We start from the raw sequence: 20,151 nt of genomic DNA, 5'->3' as shown, positions 1-20,151 counted from the left end.
GTTTCCAACCCAAAATTGTCAAAATCGGAAATGATCCTCAAAAGCAAAAACATCAAATTCATTTTGCCATAAATGAGTTAGGGTGGGTGAGCCAGTAGTGGAGGTACTAAGCCAATTTATCAATTAAAAAATAAATATACGATGTACACACAATTGTTGCACGTCAATCTATAGCTTTCAACATCTATTTTGATAGAAAAATATGACATTGTAATAAAATTGCATAACATTTTAGAAGATCGTCCTCCATTAATAGGAAAACTGTTCCAGTAGTTGTGGTAGTTGCTTACTTTGGTTTATAAAATAGTGGAATGCGTTGGTTTCTCATGGGTACCACTATTATAGGAACACTACCGCAACTATAGTTGCAAAGGAGTGAAAGTCTTAAGGAAAATTAATTATTCTCCGTCACTTTTGGGCATATTTTAAGTTTGAAAATGCAAATATGCTTTATTTTAGGAGAGCTACCGATGAAAAATAATCTTATCCGGATCCTCCTCACTATTCCGGCACAACCTCCATACCGCAACTATAGGTACACCCTAGGGTACACCAATATTACTGGAACACCTACCCTAGTTCAGTTATCAGTTATCTTTATTAAGGAGACTTTCAGCCTGCCATAAATGATTATTTTGAATATTATCGATTGCAGAGCCTAAAACCATAGAGGTAACTCTAAGACCACTGGGTCCCGAAGAAAATCATTATTATTTTTGGCTCACTCAGTACCAGAACAACGGTCCCAAGCAGTCTCAAGCTATTTCACTCACCCCTGCATGTTCTGCATGAATCCACACACCCCTGATGTTATCTGTCAAACTTTCATAGCGAATCAAAACAAACATAGTGTAGTAATAGAATTTCAACTAGAATAGGGTACGTTAATCGTTTGCTTGGGACCAATAGGCTACTATAGTGGTGAGCCAATTTAAAATCGTTAGTTTCGTATTGATTGTTGCTAAAACCTCGATGTTATCATCAATTCTGCAAAAGCAAAACGAAAATATGACATCAGAACAGGCGATAATGAATACGTACCGTGTACCGTGTGATATATCTTTGAATGAACAAAAACAATTCAGTGCCAACATTTCAAAGGGATGTAATTGCTTTTGTAAACAATGAATTTAGCCGTCAATTTCTCGCGAATGAAATCTTACCTCTCCAAAATTACAATGCTAGCAGGTAGAGGTTACATTCCTCTACCTTCTGGTGTCATTATTTTTCATGAGTGAGCTTTAATTCGCGAGAAATCGACGGCTAAAGCCATTGTTTACAAATGCAATTGCGCCCCTTTGAAATGTTGGCACTGAATTGTTGACTTCGAAACTCAGCGGTTGCCTTGATCAAGAGCATCGAGATTGCTGACGTTTATCGTACGCACACTACGTCACGTATACATATACGTAAAATGTTTTCATCGGGAAACAAAAAAAAAATCATAGCAAAAAATTTTCCGGATGAAAACAAATTACTGACACAATCACACTTTAGCAATCTCTATGTTATCATGTCAAAATTCAAATTCATGCAGGAAGAGTAGAGCGCTACTTCGTCGTAATCGCCCATTTCCGTTCTATCGATCAGAAAAGATCAATAACATCAATGATTTCACCGTGCACAAATCAATAATATGTTTGTTCCGATGCGTTAGTTCATTAGCTACAACATAAATCTTGTTTGAGCGCATTGTATGCATATTTAAGCTAATTGTTCTCAAAACAAAAGAAGTGCTCCTAGCGAATCCCCTTTTTCTACGTTTATTCGAAGGACGAAGAAAATCTAATGACGTTTCAATGCGTTAGGACGGAATTGAAACTCGTAGAACGAATTTAGAATCAAGAAGCAGTATTAGATTTTAAACAATATCTCAACAATGTGTGACTCTTTGTCAAATCCAACGGTACGTATGGAAAGGTGAATAAATTTAGAAGTCATCTTTGACATAAATATTCAATTTAACCTCGTTCAGAAAAGAGAGGTAAAGCGTGGGTTGTGCTTAGTAGGACGGAAATAAGATCAAAAACCCTAGTTGGTTTATCTTTCAAGGTTGCCTTGATTTTCAGCTTATTTGAGTGTAGAAGAAATGATTTTTATCAGCACTGGTGAACATACGGCTTTACTCTGGGTGCTCTTTATTCTCATCCAAATCTATTGTGGTCAGAGCTGGTAAATATCACGGCCATCATGTGACAATGAGAAAACAGGTCCTCTCACTATAACGAGACGAAACTACCTATCATTAGCTTTCTTGTCATTTTTCAATGATCAAGCGCTCATGAGAACAATTCTTATGCGGTTTTGGCATCAGCATTTTTAACTGATTTAGATAAATTTAAGCAAGAAACCGTATGTAGGTAGAGCGAATATATTATTAAGATTTCATCGCTACAAGTAACTTTAATAGCAATAAATGAGGTTCTGTCACGTTCTGTCATGACAAAAAATTCGATGAGATTTTGAAGAAAATCTCTCTCATCGTTATATCGCATGAGATCTTTTATTAAAAATGACATTTGTCAGCCCTGATTGTGGTTGTTACAGGGAAACTATTGAAAATTAATTAAAATACTCGCACTCTTTCTGCGACGATCATTTCTGTGTCCGTGATTTTAAATAATTACTAGTCAATGTCAAAGGAACTCTTACACGATATCTTTGAAATTTTCCCAAGAGTTTGTTTTGAATCGGCCTAAAACTATAAGATTCCCCTCGATAATCTTATGATTCTCTCTGGTATCCCCAATAGCAGTATCAGCATTTCCTGCAGAACACTTAACGAGCTACTTCATCACATTCGCCATAATTCTCGTTAGAATTGGTTTAAATTTTACTCCATATATTTATCTGTTTGCGATCATTCCCTGTCTCGAGGAACTGAAATCGATTGGCGATTCGATGTGATCCAAAAGCCCCCAACTGTGGTGGTTAAAACATACAACTGCTCCAAAAAAAATCAATTATTGTATTTGCCCAAAAACACGATCCTTTGACTACTTAAACCCTTTGAGCATCGTTATCACCTCATCGTACACCATTGAACGGACATCTTTCCCGAGAATGAAATCCAGGTGGTTGAATTTCTTATCCTCTACCGGCTTTGCAGCAACCACCCGTGGAAGCGCCTTTGCAAACTCCCGGACGTCCAGTGGATGCACGACCCAATCGTTCAAACCATAGTAGATCAAAACCGGAGCACTCGAGGCCGTTAGATTGTAGATGGGTGGTTCTTCGGAAGCGTAAGCGCGTACGTTGCCTTCTTTGCCATTGTTGTACCTTCGGAAGAACCCACTCCGGATGATTTGAATGTAGTGGGCGAGTTGTTTGACTGAGGCACCAGCTGGGAAGTGACCGGCATATGCGGTTATCACCTTCTGTGCTCGATGATATGTGGAAAATGGCGATTGAGAGTTAACAAACATGATTGAATACGCTTACCTTATCATATGATTCCGGATGGGGACCGGCGATTTTTCCAATCATATGCGGACAGATACCTTTAGGATTTCCGAACGAACAGATTGATCCGGCTAGTACATTGTATAAGGCATTGTGCGGGAGGATTTCGTAAACTTTTTGCCAATCCATTATCTTCTTGAATCCTCCAAACAGCGGGACAGCCGCCAGTATCAAAGGGCTCCGAACTCGTTTGAGAAATACAGCGGGTGAAAGAGCCACCATGAGAGCAATTTTGTCATTGTAGCGTGGTCGAGTGGACGTCATCACGAAGTATGAGGTGGTACCCTGTGAGAATCCCACATAGTTCACCTGCTTGACCTTGGTTGCATTGATAATGTAATCGATCATGGCCGGTAGATCGTAGAAGCCGATTTCGTGCCAAGAGAAGTCCCAGTATTTCTTCGAATCAAGCGAAAGCGTGGAATGTTTCTTGGAGTAGCGTGTTCCTCGTGCATTCGCCAGCCATACTTCGTGGCCGTTGTCGGAGAGTAGATAGGCTAGGCTGTTGTTTGGACCGATGATGATAAAGTCGGATGAGCTTCCCAAAAGGCCATGCACCATTAGGACGGGGAGTTTGCTGGTATCCGGCGGTTGTTTCGGCAAAATTCGAAACATCGTTAGTTCGTAACCGTCTTCTGTGGTTACGGCGTGGTCTTCTACCTGATAGCCGTATTTGCGGATCAAATCGGGCTGAAATGATTGAAATTAGGATTTGAATGTTCACGATGCACGGAGGTTGATCTTACGACTGACAAAATCCCATCTTCATCATCAATTTGAAACCAACTGCTTTTTGATTTGACACTGTTCGTCAGTGTACAAACTAAAACGATAATTAACCAGTAATTAGTTGTACCCATTCCAAAAGCTAGGTAGTGCAACCTTTACTGTGGCTGAACTAAGAACGAAGAAAAATCCCACTACTAGATCCACATTCCAGCTTTATCAATAAATTAATGCAGCGTTTAGCATGCGAATCGGCTCAGTTCCACAATAACCGGCAGTGATGCCCGATCTTTGCTCATAGATTAATCGGAGGCACACTCTTTTCAGAATTTGAGCCGGGGAACACTGGCCGGAATACATTAGTTCTAATGTGGACATTAGTCACAGCCGTTACGCCATAGTGAACATTTTGGAAAAACAATTTTCATTAACGCGCATACAGTAGGGGTTTTAGCATTTTTACTTCTCACAGTGACTTCTGTCTGAATTGCTGAAGGAAATGAGACTGCATGAATTAGGCTGTTTTACGTATGCGTATTAGACTGATACATATTTTAAAAATTTTGCTTTACAATCTCAAATGGTTCTTAATTTGGTCCTTACCATTCTATGAAAATTCTGACTCATTTTGTTGAAAACTAATTTAGCACAAACTATGGGAAATTTACATAGAAATTAATATTGGAAATCAAAACTTTTGTTAATAATTGAATATCCTTTCCCAACATTGCACTATGATCCAGATGCAGTATTCAGGTAGAATACATTATTTGTGCCAAAATCATTAGTTTTATACCCCGGACAGACTATGGCTTATATCATGTAATATAGGCTGTCTTGCAATGAGCACTCATACATAGGATTTCAAGTGAAAACTAGATGTATGAGTGCTCATTGCAAGACAGTCTATATTACATGATATAAGCCATAGTCTGTACGGGGTATTAGGTATATAGTGTATTCGGAAATGTTTTTTTTTAATTTATTTTGGCCCTTATTTTTATGACCAAGACTTTTGGGTGATCCATACAGTTGATAAGTTCTTAATATCAACTTTTTAGTTAAGTGTTCAAGATAGACCAACGTAATGTTGGACAAAGTTGTAGGAAAAGTTATTTGAAAACACTTTACTGAAAATAGTAATTTTCTGTCTCTAATGGTTCACGCTTTATACTAATTTTTAATAAGTAGCTTAGGGTGCCCCTAAATTTTTTCAACAGTAACTTTGTACACATTAGTTTCACAAAAAATATATGTTCCTGTCGTGCCGGTTCGTGCTTTTGACAATTATCAATATAATATGTGCTACCCATGATAGTGCACTTAACAGATGATGGTAGTGTTTTTGTAACGATGTTTTATAGTTACAAATATTCAATACGTTATGTCTGTTTGTCTGTGCTAAAACTATTGATTTAGGCACAAACGATTTATTCCACCTAAATACGGTTTCGGGACCACTGTAATAAAATTCTAGATAGCCGACTTATAGGAAATTTTCCCACGTACAAATTTTTGATGAACAACGGCACCGGTGGTATAGTGGTAAGCGTGATCACCTCTCAATTTTCGATAAAAGGAAAGGAACACATGTTATTATTGAATGAAGACGTTGCACAGTGCACAGTGGAGTGAGGGCGGACATAATTGAAAACAAAAACCGAGTAGTTCGATAATTTTGATATTTTCCCCCTAATCTTCATTAAATCGAAGGCAAGACTGGCAACTCTTCCATTTTCTCATACGACGACTATGAGACAGACAGAATCGCGTCATCTGCCGCGCAAAAGTAAATGTTTCAAACGAATTTGATGGCAAAGATTGCCACCTCACATGAATGGTTTGTGTATTTGCTAATTTTTCTATGCGTTGCTTCCACCTTCACTCTTGCGCAGCTCTACACTGTATTTGTCGCTTAAGTTCTAGCAAATGTTCAGCCCAACCGGAAAGAAGTGTATTTTTGGAAGAATTTCAAAATACAGAAATGCAAAAAATGCGTACCAAATTACATTTTCAATCCAATCCTAAATAATAAACAAATACCAAACACCAAAATGGTAGAACTATTTTTGTTTTAATTGTAAATTTAATTAACTTCGTTGATTGTGTTAAAAATTAATTTCAGTGCAAGATTTGCTTACATTAAAGACTGTACTCGAAAAAAAATGCAACGAACAAAAATGATCACCAAAAATTCATTTTATGAAGGAAGAACAAGAATTTGGAATGGCAATGGTTCTTAACAACCCTTTATTTGTAAGGTTCACTTCCAAAAAACCTTAATTCATAAGGGTTAAACTTTATCACACAAACGTTCATGTAAAGTTCCATATCGTTTTGCCATGAAGGAATGACGAATACCAGCATCAAAATTAATTTGGCATTCAAAGGACTACCGGCCTCAACGGAGGAACTTCGAAAAATCTTTTTCGAGGTGCGCGAAGAATATGGTGTACCAAAACAGGTGGCATCTGACGACTTGGAATCCTATCGGCGTCATCTTAACAACCAGAGGATCCAACACCTGCAGCGTATAAGGGAAAGCGCCTAAATTCACAACCAGAATTTTATGTTATCAACCGACGTACTTTCAATAATTTCTTCACATAAACAGAATGCGACTAAAATTTTGATCTATTGTAAAAATTTCAATCGCATGAAAAGCCCAGCCATGAAGGAAATCTATCAAAATTTATTTTATTTTCGGTAATTCTGGCAACTGAAACAAGCTGGGATGAAAGCGTACAAAGTGAAGAAATCTTTGGAAATGCCTTCAATGACGAATAAGAGACGTCAGAAATGTTCATGAGTCTCAGAAGAAGTCTGGTGGGGGAGTTCTTATAGCTCTTTTAGCCATTTTTTTAAAAATCATCTGTACATCGAAATTTAAAGAACTTGAGCATGTTTGGGTGAAATTAAACATAGCCGGTAAAACGCACGTGTTCTCCTCAGTGTATTTTCAACCATACCATGCTCATAAAAACACTAAAGTTCACATCATGGAGACTTGAAGGAAGCTATGCTGACTTCATTCTGGACTCTGAAAATGAAAATATTTTACTCCCAGTCGCTGGGTATAATGAAACATTGCAGTTCATTTTTGAAAAAACTGCTCATTTAGGACTGAACCAAATTAATCACATTTAAAAACTTTTTGGACTTTTTTACTAACTAATATTTATGAAGATTTCTGTGATCGAAGTGTGCCTTGGCCGCGATTAAACGTGTTTGTTTTCTATTGTCGGGATTTTTTGCGATAATCTTCTGTCAGCGTTTTGGCTGGTGGCGCTACGCCATCCGGAAGAATTTTCGTTTGAATTATATCCAAATGCATAGTCCAGTTCAGTTTTTACGTGTTCAGTAACCGTGTTGTGCCAGTGTTAGTGATTTAGACCGTGAAATCAGCATGGAAAGAAAAGATTCCCATTGGTTAAACCCTGTTAAGCCGTGCCGTTCTTTTCTGGATACTAATTTGGTGAGCTCGTTCCTTAATTTTTGTGGTAATTCTATCGTAAATATTTTTTTAAATCATTAAATACGCGTCAATCAAATTTTGCGCTACTGTTTTATAGAAAGTTTCAGTACAATATCAGCATCGATACTGTACCGGAGCGGGGATTATTGTAAGCAAAATCTTCGGAAGCATGCGATCTTGAAATGGGCTAATGGGTATACGGTAGAGCTATCACCTTCGAACTCCAGAGTTCAAACTTTTTGCAGTCATAAAAAAATGGTTACTGGTAGATTTTATACATAATACCACTGCCAGACCACTGCCAGACAGGAGTGTGATTGTAGATACATACAGTACATACAATAAATGAACGAATGAAAAATTGCATCAGTCAAATGTGTAAAAATTAGTCTGTTTTTTTTTTTTTTTATAAAATCTTTATTCTAATCCTAACATATAAACATGTCTTACAAGCTAAGCTATTCTAAACTAATTACAGGCATTTATTTCTAAGAAGAATTTGAAGCTAGGCAAGGAGATCATATGTCGTTCTGTTTCCAAAATATATTGACTAAACTGAACAAATTTTCTTAGAATCAAAATTTTGTCATCCCTGCTAAACTCTTCTAAGGTTGGAGCTATCAAACTGGAAAAGGTTAAGAAGCGCATTAAACGAGGATCAAATCTGTTTAGTAAATGTCTAATAAAATAGTTCCATGACTGATTGACCGAAAAACGTTTACAAAATATATGCTCAAGATCTTCGAGGAATCCGCATGATAAGCAATTAGGGTTGTCAGCAATACCTATGCGATACAAATGAGCTCTGTGATCAATTTTCTTATTATAAAGTAAATAAAGAATAGATTTTGCATTTGAGTTCAGGTTCTTTAAGTTAATATTATTCCAGACACGTGGCCAATTGTTTTGTTCTTTAGTTTCAATAGTTGGTCTAGGCAATGATCCAATTTTATCAGAATATAGTTTTGTCATAGAAAAAGGTTGTGTAAGATCATGTTCGTAAAACAAATTCATGAAAGAAGGATACATATGTGGTAATATATTAACAGGTTTCCTAATGACTACTGACTACTGATATTAGGCAGAATATATTTTTTCAACAAACACGTGTCGGTCGAATTAGGATTTATCCCAGGCTACTATTGTAGAAAAACGTAATTGATAGATATTGGGCGGAACGCGTCGGAATGTTTAGAAAAATAGGGCGCACGCTTGATCCGGTTTAAGATACATTGTTGACTGCTTTCGGGAACATGATTTCATTTTAATAACTTGTTTACTTGTTTAACCAGGGCTTAAGCAATCGTCACGTTGGTCATAGCTTGCTATGATAGCCTGAACAATGCGTAAAGAGCAAACCGCGAAACATTGAACGTCGCGTGAAAGTGGAACTTAATGAAGGCCTAAGTGCTTTTTCGTAACTTTTAGTTTTCGGATTAGAAAAATAATCGGTTGCAGGACAGTGTTACCGATTTATATTAGATAATTCAAAGCTATGTTGATCATTATAACATTAAATTTTGAATAACAAATGATAAGACAATCTTATTCAAATGTCGTAATAATACCTCTGACCAAGGAAAAATGATTTATATAGTTTTCATAAAAGTTGACGATACAAATACTAATGAGGAAAGGAATTCCGCATTTCCTTTTCCCAAGTCCTTTTCCTCTCCTTCCCTTCCCTTCTTCTCTTTTCAGAAAGCGAGTAATGGCGCTATAACCATATGCCATATAGGGCTAGGACAAGAGTTAGTGCTCAGGTCCCAACCGCTAGAAGAAAATGGTAGCGAGCAAGGGCGCTATAACCTAGGCGAATACAGCATTCCCTCCGTATAGGTTACGTCCGCACACCGCTCTCTGTTGTCCTTCGACTGAGGTCGGCTGAATCGATTGAGGGATGGCAGTGGGTTGGCGGTGCCGTCCACACTTGTACGGAGGGAGGACTGTACGCTCGAACACAAGGGGTAAATACCTGTGTTCCATCCCAGGAGATCGGACAACCAAGGAGTGTACATTAACTTTCTTAGCTCTGTCACTCCCAACGATTTATATAGCCTATTTTCAAATCCTGCATACGGAGCGGTTGGTACGGTATGTCCCCGCTCTTTGATTACCTGTGGATTAAATGTTAACCACTGTCTATACTTATTAAGTAGACATGGTAAACATTCACTTCCACAAAAATTAACTAAACGCTACACAGTAGGCCTGGCCGCTTTATTGTTTGTTTCACATCCTTGATGTGCAGCAGGCATTAATAATGACAAGAAAAATGATAGATGTATCATTTTCCAGGATTCTTTCAAGTACTGGCTGTGTATGTGTAGACTAGACTAGACAAACGTTCATGTAAAGTTCCATAACAATTTCAGTTAAAGTTTAGCAGGGATTATAAACAATTTTGTAACCATTGCGGGTACCCATCAAATCCTGTGCAACACTTGCGCCATCTTTCTTACACACTTTCATTCATTCTCTCTTCAAACCCTGGTCATTTTGAAGACCTTCCCAGAATGTTTCTATTGGGTGAAGTTCTGGCGAGTTTGGCGGATTTGCTTCCTTCGGCACAAAACAACATCGTTGCACAGGTGGTGCCAAGGGTATCAAAATACGCGCTTTTTTATTTACGCTGAAATGGTTGATTAAAGGTACTAGGTGTCTTCTGAGGAGTTTCTCGGGTAACAACACTCCTTCTTATGGTAAAAGAAAATTAAAGATTAATCCACCTAAAAGTGAGATGCAAAATTAAATTTTTTTAACATGATGAGATACAAAATAATTGTGTTCAGAAAAGCTGTAGAAAACATTACTGTGAACAACTTTGCTCAAGACTATAACTTTCTAATTCTTATAACTGCTGAGATATAAAGGTTTTCTTTTGTGGAGCCATCGTTAAAATCAATTTTGTACCTGTAACTTTTTCTACAAAATTTCTACATGTTAGGCATGTTCTACAAAGATGTTAGAAATATCAAATTATATATCTTTTTACAAGACTGCAAATTCCTATCATTAATATTTGAAAAGTTATTTACATTTTTTTTGTTGAAAATTACCCAACTTCCAATACCAATTACTCCTAAACGGGCAAAAACGAGCAGGCCATTATTTGAGCAATTGAAAGTACAAGAAAATGCAATTAAATGGTGAAGAAACCAGACCGCCCCCACGTGACCCTTAACCGAAATACTGGCATTGAAATTTATCACTTTTCAGAATTTCTCTGCAACTTTTGCCCATCACAGATGACAACGGCGAGAACAGCGATATCGACGAAGAGGAAACTGCAGGCGCTCTTTGGGATTCGTACAATTTGAATTGGAACGTAATAAACATTAAACATGAATGATTTTGGTATTGTTTATTGACAAAATCGAAAAATATTTAAGAATATAAGCGATTTAGTCAAGGGTCGTTTGGGGTTGGTCTGGTTTTGACCCCGAGTCATTTTGTTAGCCACTAGAAATAACCCAGGTTGCTTGGTTATCCATTTGTATGCCTCTTTTCAACCTCCTCGATAACAGTGGCCTGCTCGTTTTTGCCCGTTTAGAAGTAATTGGCATTGGAAGTTGGGTAATTTTCAACAAAAAAATGTAAATAACTTTTCAAATATTAATGATAGGAATTTGCAGTCTTGTGAAAAGATATGTAATTTGATATTTCTAACATCTTTGTACAGCATGCCTAACATGTAGAAATTTTGTAGAAAAAGTTACAGGTACCAAATTGATTTTAACGATGTCTCCACAAAAAAAACCTTTATATCTCAGCAGTTATGAGAACTAGAAAGTTATAGCATAGAGGTAACTCTAAGACTAGAAGGTCCCGAAATAACGTGCTCAACTTTTTGGCTCTGCTCTGGTACTCTCTTCAGGCCCAAGCTAATCGATTCACCCCTCGAAACATAGGAAAAACCAATAACCCCTCATTTTATCTGTCAAACTTTCATAGCGAATCAAAACAAACATTGAGTAGTACTAGAATTTCGACTAGAATGGGATACGTTAATCGTTTGCTTGGGACCAATAGGCTAGTCAAGTAGTGAGCCAATTTAAAATCATTAGTTTCGTATTGATTGTTGGTACTACTTGCGGTTTTTTCTGCAGTGGTGTTGATGGTGAACGATGGTTTCGTTTGGTGGTGGTGACGGCATAAAGGGTGATACCAACAATCAATACGAAACTAACGATTTTAAATTAGCTCACCACTTTAGTAGCCTATTGGTCCCAAGCAAACGATTAACGTACCCTATTCTAGTTGAAATTCTATTACTACACTATGTTTGTTTTGATTCGCTATGAAAGTTTGACAGATAACATCAGGGGTGTGTGGATTCATGCAGAACATGTAGGGGTGAGTGAAATAGCTTGGGACTGCTTGGGACCGTTGTTCTGGTACTGAGTGAGCCAAAAATAATAATGATTTTCTTTGGGACCTACTAGTCTTAGAGTTACCTCTATGGTGATACGGTCAAAATTTGGTCAATATCAACTATCGTATTTCTTTCAATTTTGCATTTAAAAAACCTGAACACCCCTAATTTTGAAGGTGTGTGTGTGTAGAATGTTGCTCCTATTTTGATTTTGGAATTCACGCTTCAGTTGTCAAAATGCCGTCCAAGCAAGAAGAGCAGCGTATCAAAATTTTGCTCGCGCATCGCGAAAATCCGAGCTACTCGCACGCAAAGTTGGCAAAATCGCTAAAAGTTGACAAATCAACCGTTACAAATGTAATTAAAGTGTTTGGGGAACGTTTGTCGACAGCCAGGAAGTCTGGATCGGGGGGAAATCGAAAACCGGAAGCCGCTGAGACGACAAAGAGAGTTGCCGGTAGTTTCAAGCGAAACCCTAACCTCTCTCTCCGAGATGCCGCAAATAAGCTGGGTGTATCGTCTACAACCGTGCATCGAGCCAAAAAACGAGCCGGACTAACGACTTACAAGAAGGTAGTGACTCCAAATCGCGATGATAAACAAAATACGACGGCCAAAGCGCGATCCCGGAGGCTGTACACGACGATGCTGACGAAGTTTGACTGCGTGGTAATGGACGACGAAACCTACGTCAAAGCCGACTACAAGCAGCTTCCGGGACAGGAGTTTTATACGGCAAAAGGAAGGGGAAAGGTAGCAGATGTTTTCAAGCACATGAAACTGTCAAAGTTCGCAAAGAAATATCTGGTTTGGCAAGCCATCTGTACCTGTGGCTTGAAAAGCAGCATTTTCATAGCTTCCGGGACTGTCAACCAAGAAATTTACGTGAAAGAGTGTTTGAATAAACGTCTGCTGCCTTTCCTGAAGAAACACGGTTGTTCCGTACTGTTTTGGCCGGATTTGGCATCTTGCCATTACGGTAAAAAGGCCATGGAGTGGTACGCCGCCAACAACGTGCAGGTGGTTCCCAAGGACAAGAACCCTCCCAACACGCCAGAGCTCCGCCCAATTGAGAAATACTGGGCTATTGTCAAGCGGAACCTAAAGAAGACCAAAAAACTGCTAAGGGCGAGCAGCAGTTCAAGGCAAACTGGCTTTCTGCGGCGAAGAAGGTGGACAAGGTGGCTGTACAAAATCTGATGGCAGGGGTCAAGCGTAAGGCCCGGCAATTCGGATTTGGAAAAGCGGAAGCCTAACTGAATATTTTTCCTGAATTTTATACTAATTGAACTTGAAAAAGAAATTTAATTTGATTTTTTAAATAAACGATTTCACCGATTTACACGCGTTTTCCCTTGACCAAATTTTGACCGTATCACCCTTTATGTTAAACGAAACGTCTTGGCGGCTTCTGAACAGTAGGTGATTTTTTTTATTATTCTTTATTTAGGAGATTTTTAGCCTATGGCTAGTTCATCTCCGGAACAGTAGGTGATGGTCACGGCCTAGTTCAACCGTATTGGGGGTTGATTAAAGGACGATTCAGGCAGACGACCTGTATTGTTGGCAGCTTCGTGTTGTCTGGTCAGCTTCCAAGATGGCGCCGGGAAAATGGCCGCAATACGTTCTCCTTTAGCCCGATTTCACTGAACTTCATTCTAAAAATGTCGACGGACTATCGGCGTCTTACAAGGATACCGACATGCTTCGTCTGGCACTCGGCCTACGCTATTGCTGTGGAATATATACAACCCTTCCGGATGACACCAGAAGACGTAAACGAAAAGGCCCATTTTCTTACAATATTCACGCTGACACCAGACGCTGACGGCTTTGACTACGGATAAAAATAGCTAACGTACTATTAACGTTTATACTAGCACCTATTTTTTTATAAATTGTTTGTAACCGTCCAACTATAGACTGAAAGAAAGCAACTTTAAATTATCGCGCACTTCGACTACCTTGTAAGTCACGGACAGGAATGAGCGCGACCAATGCTTTGAATATCTACCTTAGTGGTTATACAATTCTGATACATTATCGGGAAAATCCGAAGTTTGACATAGGTCTTTTCGTTCGGTTGGAAAGGAACTCTTTGTCGGCTACTAAGATGGGTGTTATCTTGTGTAACGCGTACTCATTAAATAAATGGCATGGCTCTGCGCATTTTTCTAATGACAGCTAAGGATGCAACCGCCAGTGAGGCTGTCCGATATTCTACAGGCTTGGATTAAGGAATTAGGTTCTCACCAAGGGGGGGAGGTGGCTGTCAAATACGAACAATTGTCGCCTACCTCGCATAACTGGTTCCAAACGTAAACAAGCCATAAGAAACCTACAGCGTTTGTTTACGTTTGGAACCAGTTTCATACAAGAATGATCAGTAGGCTGATTTGACAGCACGTCCCCCCCCCCCCAGGTTCTCACTGGCAGGCGTGCTAAATGACATTGGGATGCTTGTGGAGAAGCCAACAAGCTAAAATATAGGGACCAACGGTTACAATACAACATCTAAAACGAGCAGTAGCTTGTGCGAGGCGCACGGATTTTGTTCGTATTCTCATTGCTTCTATGTTATTCGATGAACGCATAATTGAGCAAAACAGCTGAGCGTAACATCAAATCAGTGCCAACATTTCAAAGGTGCGTAATTGCATTTGTAAACAATGGCTTTAGCCTTCGATTTCTCATGAATAAAAGCTCACTCATGAAAGTTATTTACACCACCAAGTAGGGAAATGTTTCCTCTACCATCTAGCATTGTTTATTTGAAGAGGTGAGCTTTCAGTTGCGAGAAATCGACAGCTAAAGCCATTGTTTACAAAAGCAATTACGCCCCTTTGAAATGTTGGCACTGAAATATATTATATTAACAATATGATCCACTCTTTCACTTAGCTTGCGAACCGAATTTTTAGCGATGAAAGCACCTCGATGGCCAAAAAGGCTACCAATGTATTTGTTTATCGTCACGAGGAGTAAACCAAATGAAAATTTGTTTAATATTTAAAATGAATATATTTCAGCATTTTATTTTATTTCATGACAACAGTGACATGTCAGACAAATTTTAAAGTAATATACACTATGTAATTAATGAAAATAATTTGACTCTTACTTGTGTAATAAGTGCTATATTCGGGCCCCTCGATTGTAATTGAATGATTGTTGCTGACCCTTTTCAACGCTAGATGGTGCGTGAAGCAATATTTTGCGGGTCGCCATTGCAACATATGGAAAAGGCATGAATGGATCATATTGCTAATATGATATATTTGGTAACGTGAATGATTATCAGTGTAGTAGGGTGGATGATTCCTCACTTATTATTTTCTACATGCTGAGCCTTTTACGATTGCATTTTTCTGAGTGAACTGAGTGAGAATTTTGCAGAAAGAATCATTTATTTTATTTTGTAGCTTTAAACATAACTTGACATTAACATATAGAAAAGTATTATACTGTAACACATAACACGTAAGTGTTACTCAAATACTGTAAATTTTCTGCGTTCAATTCAGCTGATTTAAATCACTGAGCCAAAAAACATCTCACTCGTCTATTTAAATCGTTGGCATTCGGTTTTTTACGCATTTAATCAAGTTCTCCCTCGGTAGAGAAAATTGTTCGGCTGCCTATCAGTTTATCCGTCATTCCTTCTACTGCTGTCAGTTCCAAATCTATCTGCAGAATCACTTGTTTGGTAGAATTTACACTCATTCGTCAATTTTTAAGTGTCTAAGGTTTTCAATATATCTAAACTTTGATTTTTTCACAAGGTTTTAAACAAATCAAAAATATTGAACAGGGACATTTTATGTTATTGAACTTTTTACCACTTTTTTGGATTTGGTACTCGAAATTATACAAATAAAAATCGACCGTTTATATTTTTCCTTGAAATAATTTATTATTCCCTATGACTTTGTCTTAGACGTCATTTCAATTTGAAATGACGTTTGAGTGCTACGATTTATTTGAAAATGTCAAATAAGCCATTTTGAAAAAAAGCAAAATTCATAAAGACAAAATTTTAGCACAAATGTGAGATTGCCCATAACAAACATCATAAAGTTTTATGCAAATTAGAGAAGGTAGAGTCTGATCAAATTGTTATTTGACGTAGAACTGCTCATCTGATATAAATATTTCTCAAAACAATAGAAACCAATTGTTTTCCAAGATTTCTTTGTTTTTCTTAACCATTGAAATTTTGCCATGAACATCTGTAAGTTCCTAAAGGCTGAACATCTCTTCATACGTATAATTCAAATACAAGTTGTTGAATATTAAAAACCGATTTTTTTTATTTTAACCGGGAAAACCGGAAAAAAGTCTGGAATTTCAAATTGGGCTGTTTAATTTAGAAAAACATTCATGTTTTTTATACATCATCTAACAGAGTTTTATTTTCTGGGCACAACGATATATTTTGACGTTGGATTACGTCTTTTGGCAACATATTGGAGGTGCAATTAAAAAAAAAACAAAATCGACCGCGTTACGAAAAGTGGTCAGGTTTTGACCACTTATAACTCTGTCAATAGTGCATGGATTTTAATTCTAAATATGCCAATCGATTGGAAATTTGTTTTCAAATCTGACAAAAAGAACACTTTATCAATTTTCAATAGGTCACTATTGCAAATTACACAAATGTCCAACTGTTGCAATGGTGATCAAAATTATCACCAATTGCCTGAAAAAGGAGCTTTCCCTCACACAGATTTCAAAATCGAATTCCATCCGGTCTCGCCGAACGGTGCTTATTCAATAACCGTATGTGGTGGTGTCCGGTCGGTCGTCATCAGCAGCAGCAGCAGTGTTTTCAGCGCGTGGTGTTGAACATTATTCTCCAGTACACAAAAAAAGGCTGCCCACAAGCAGCGAGCTGCAGCCCACATGAGCGTCCTTTCATCGAAGAAGAAGCACCCTAATAGCTCAGCATTACTCAACCATCACGACAAAACGTTTCTTTTCAGGACCACCATAAATTATTGTTGTTTAAGAGTTAATTTTCATTGCTTGCTGCCAGCAACATCACTCCCAAAGCTATTTGATAATGTACCCAGCAATGAAACGTTTGTGGTCAAATACGTAACAATATTGAAGTGGTACATATTTGTTTTTCGCAATGACCGAGTACAACATGACCTTGTCAATTAATAAGAAACACTAAGAAATTAAAGAAAGGTTTTCTCCAGGAGGCAGAAAAGAGCAATGATCGATCGCGAATATTAGTAAAAAGTAAAATTTTAGTAAGAAGTTCATCAATCAATTTTTGCTTTTGTTTTACTATCTATTGAATAAACCAAAAATTTTGTCATCAGAAAATGAGGCGTTTCCGTGATTAGAAAAAAAGTGGTTTCCCTAGCACAGTCACCGAATATTGATACCGATCACGTGATCCAACGTCAAATCTACGGGCGTGTCTTGGATACAATTTCTCTCTTTTTTCGATCCCATAGACGATTTCAAAATCAAGATTTAAATTTTTAGTTTTTGACACTACATTTATTAGTTGATAGCTCGGTCCCATACAAAGTCGAACAGAAGGGCGCTAAGATGATGATTTTCGCTTATGTAATCGCACTTATTTAAAATAGGTCCAGTGCACCAAAATTGATGAAATTTTAGATTTTTAATGAGTTCTTTAAGGGTATTGAGGTTAATGCATATTCCTAATTTGCATTAAAACTGGAACCGAAATCCAACATTTCACAAAATTTGGTACATGTCAGATGATGTAAAAACACCGATAAAGTTAAGTACCCAATTGCACCGCCAATTGAAAATTTACCATCACGTTCGCACGCAAGTTGATGACATCTCCGTTATGTAGTTTGTTTTCCACTGTCTATTTTCTCTACAGCTGCAACGTTATTCCGTTACAAAGAATGGTGGCGCTGTTATCTGAATCCAAAACAACAAAATAGTGTATTCAGCCAATGGGATTACTACAACAGTTACAATGGCTTATGACAGGAATGGCAGTAGACCTCTTAGGGTAGGTCCACCTGCCTTTGAAGTTCGGCTCACGGAACTGCTGAGATATTGCACTGTGTACCAGGCCAATTGGGATTGTCTTTCCAGATACGTAGACCAATTCACTTCAGCACATTTAATCTAAATCAATTGAACTCTTCGAGTATCTGGATCAACTGATCGTACACTAGAGAGCGCACGTTCTTCGCTAGAATGAAGTCTAAATGATTGAATTTTTTATCCGCTACGGGTTTTGTGGCGAGCACCCGTGGAAGCATTTCGGCAACGTCCTGTACATCTCGTGGATGTATGAGCCAATCGTTCAGGCCGTAATACAGCAAAACCGGAGCACTTGACAGCGTTAGGTCATAGGTCGGTGGTTTTCCGGATCCGTATAATCGTATATTGCCTTCCCGACCGTAGTCGTACCATCGAAAGAGACCACTCTGGATGACCTGCCCGAAGTGGGTGAATTGTTTGATTGAGGCACCAGCCGGGGTGTGGCCAATGTATGCGGTTATCAACTTCTGCTCGATGTACAAAAAAGGTAGTTGTAGAGTTATTTTACGAGATAAATTGAGAAACGGGTAACACAAACCTGATCGTATGATTCCGGATGGGGTCCAGCAAGTTGTCCAATCAGTTCCGGACAAAAGCCGTCAAAACTTGCGTACGAACAGATTGACCCGGCTAGTAGATGGAATATCGCCGTGTGCGGGAAGACATCGTAGACATTATGAGAAGCCAGGAATTTCTTAAATTTCTCGAAAAATCGAGCCGTTGTCCGTATGAATGGGCTCCGAACTCGTTTGAGAAATACGGAGGGCGAAAGAGCTACCATGAGAGCTACCTTGTCGTTGTAGTCTGGACGAGTTGAAGTCATCACGAAGTACACCGTGGTTCCTTGAGAGAATCCAATGTAGTGGAGCTTGCTGGCATTTGTTGCATTGATAATGTAATCGATCATGGCCGGTAGATCGTAGTATCCGATTTCGTGCCAGGAGAAGTCCCAGTATTCCTTCGAATCAAGCGAAAGCGTGGAGTGTTTCTTGGAGTAGCGTGTTCCTCGTGCATTCGCCAGCCATACTTCATGGCCATTGTCGGAGAGTAGGTAGGCTAGGCTGTTGTTTGGACCGATGATGATAAAGTCGGCTGAGCTTCCCAAAAGGCCGTGAACCATTAGAACGGGAAGTTTACTGGTATCCGGTGGTTGTTGCGGCAAAATTCGGAACATCGTCAGTTCGTATCCGTCTTCTGTGGCTACGGCGTGGTTTTCTACCTCGTATCCGTATTTGCTAATCAAATCGGGCTAAAATAGTTGACATTAGGATTTGAACGTTCCACGATATACGAAGGTCGAACTTACAACTGACAAAATCCCATCTTCATCATCAATTTGAAACCAACTATCTTCACATTTTGCACTATTCAGCAACGTACAAACGAGAACGATCAACCAGTAGCACTTACAAACACCCATTGTCCTGCAAAGCCTGCAATCTGAACGCTGTTCTAAATCCTACTGAATCCAGATTCCAGCTTGATCAAGTTTGTCGGCGTTTAGTATTCGAATAGGCTGTTACATAATGCACATCTCAGCTGTTAGATCTCAAGCCTTACCTAGACCTGACTTACACCCGTTTCTGCATTAATTCTAATCGGACTGGGTAACACTGATCAGCATAAATGTTATCTTTTCACCTGTTCATTCTAGCTAGGTAGATTGATCTGGCAAGGCAAAGCTTTGACGCAGTACATAGCTTGTAGCTCAGTGTAATTTGTTGTCACACCTTTTGATCCCACCATGTATATATATAGGCAGATTGATTTATTGAAACTTTTCAATTTACACTCGATGACAACTAGGTATGTAAACAACGCACGTGTCGCTGCGAAGAATAATTCACCGTAATCAAAGCTTAATTCTACTGTTTACCCGACGAACCAAATAAACGCACAGTAGGCCACGTGTTCGCATTTAACCACCTTGTGCAATCAAATAAATAAGCCTCCTATGATCGCTTCACAATTAACGATAAATGCAACCCCTCGGTGCCATGACGACAATCGGGATACCTGCGACGCTGACGACAGTGACCAGGCTAGGCTCATTTCTTTCAAATTG

At 38.6% G+C, this 20,151-nt stretch overlaps 2 protein-coding genes across 2 annotated transcripts; both read right to left on the bottom strand.

The window, feature by feature from the left end:
* Positions 1-2,996: 2,996 nt before the first annotated feature.
* Positions 2,997-4,322, bottom strand: LOC135698236 (lipase 1-like). Its single transcript, XM_065218128.1, has 3 exons — positions 4,209-4,322; positions 3,442-4,152; positions 2,997-3,377 (listed from the first exon to the last, which is right to left on the bottom strand). Exons 1-3 carry the CDS (start codon positions 4,320-4,322, stop codon positions 2,997-2,999), a joined length of 1,206 nt encoding a protein of 401 aa, XP_065074200.1.
* Positions 4,323-18,172: 13,850 nt separating this feature from the next.
* LOC135698273 (lipase 1-like) lies at positions 18,173-19,506 on the bottom strand. The gene is made up of 3 exons (XM_065218164.1): positions 19,393-19,506; positions 18,625-19,335; positions 18,173-18,553 (listed from the first exon to the last, which is right to left on the bottom strand). Exons 1-3 carry the CDS (start codon positions 19,504-19,506, stop codon positions 18,173-18,175), a joined length of 1,206 nt encoding a protein of 401 aa, XP_065074236.1.
* Between the last annotated feature and the right edge of the window lie 645 nt (positions 19,507-20,151).

Source organism: Ochlerotatus camptorhynchus, unplaced genomic scaffold (genome assembly GCF_037179485.1).
Source record: "Ochlerotatus camptorhynchus isolate MF236.1 unplaced genomic scaffold, CSIRO-AGI_Acam_v1.1 ptg000084l, whole genome shotgun sequence".
Classification (NCBI taxonomy): domain Eukaryota; kingdom Metazoa; phylum Arthropoda; class Insecta; order Diptera; family Culicidae; genus Ochlerotatus; species Ochlerotatus camptorhynchus.
Note: the sequence above shows the minus strand (reverse complement) of the source record. Positions and strands in the feature narration are given on the sequence as shown.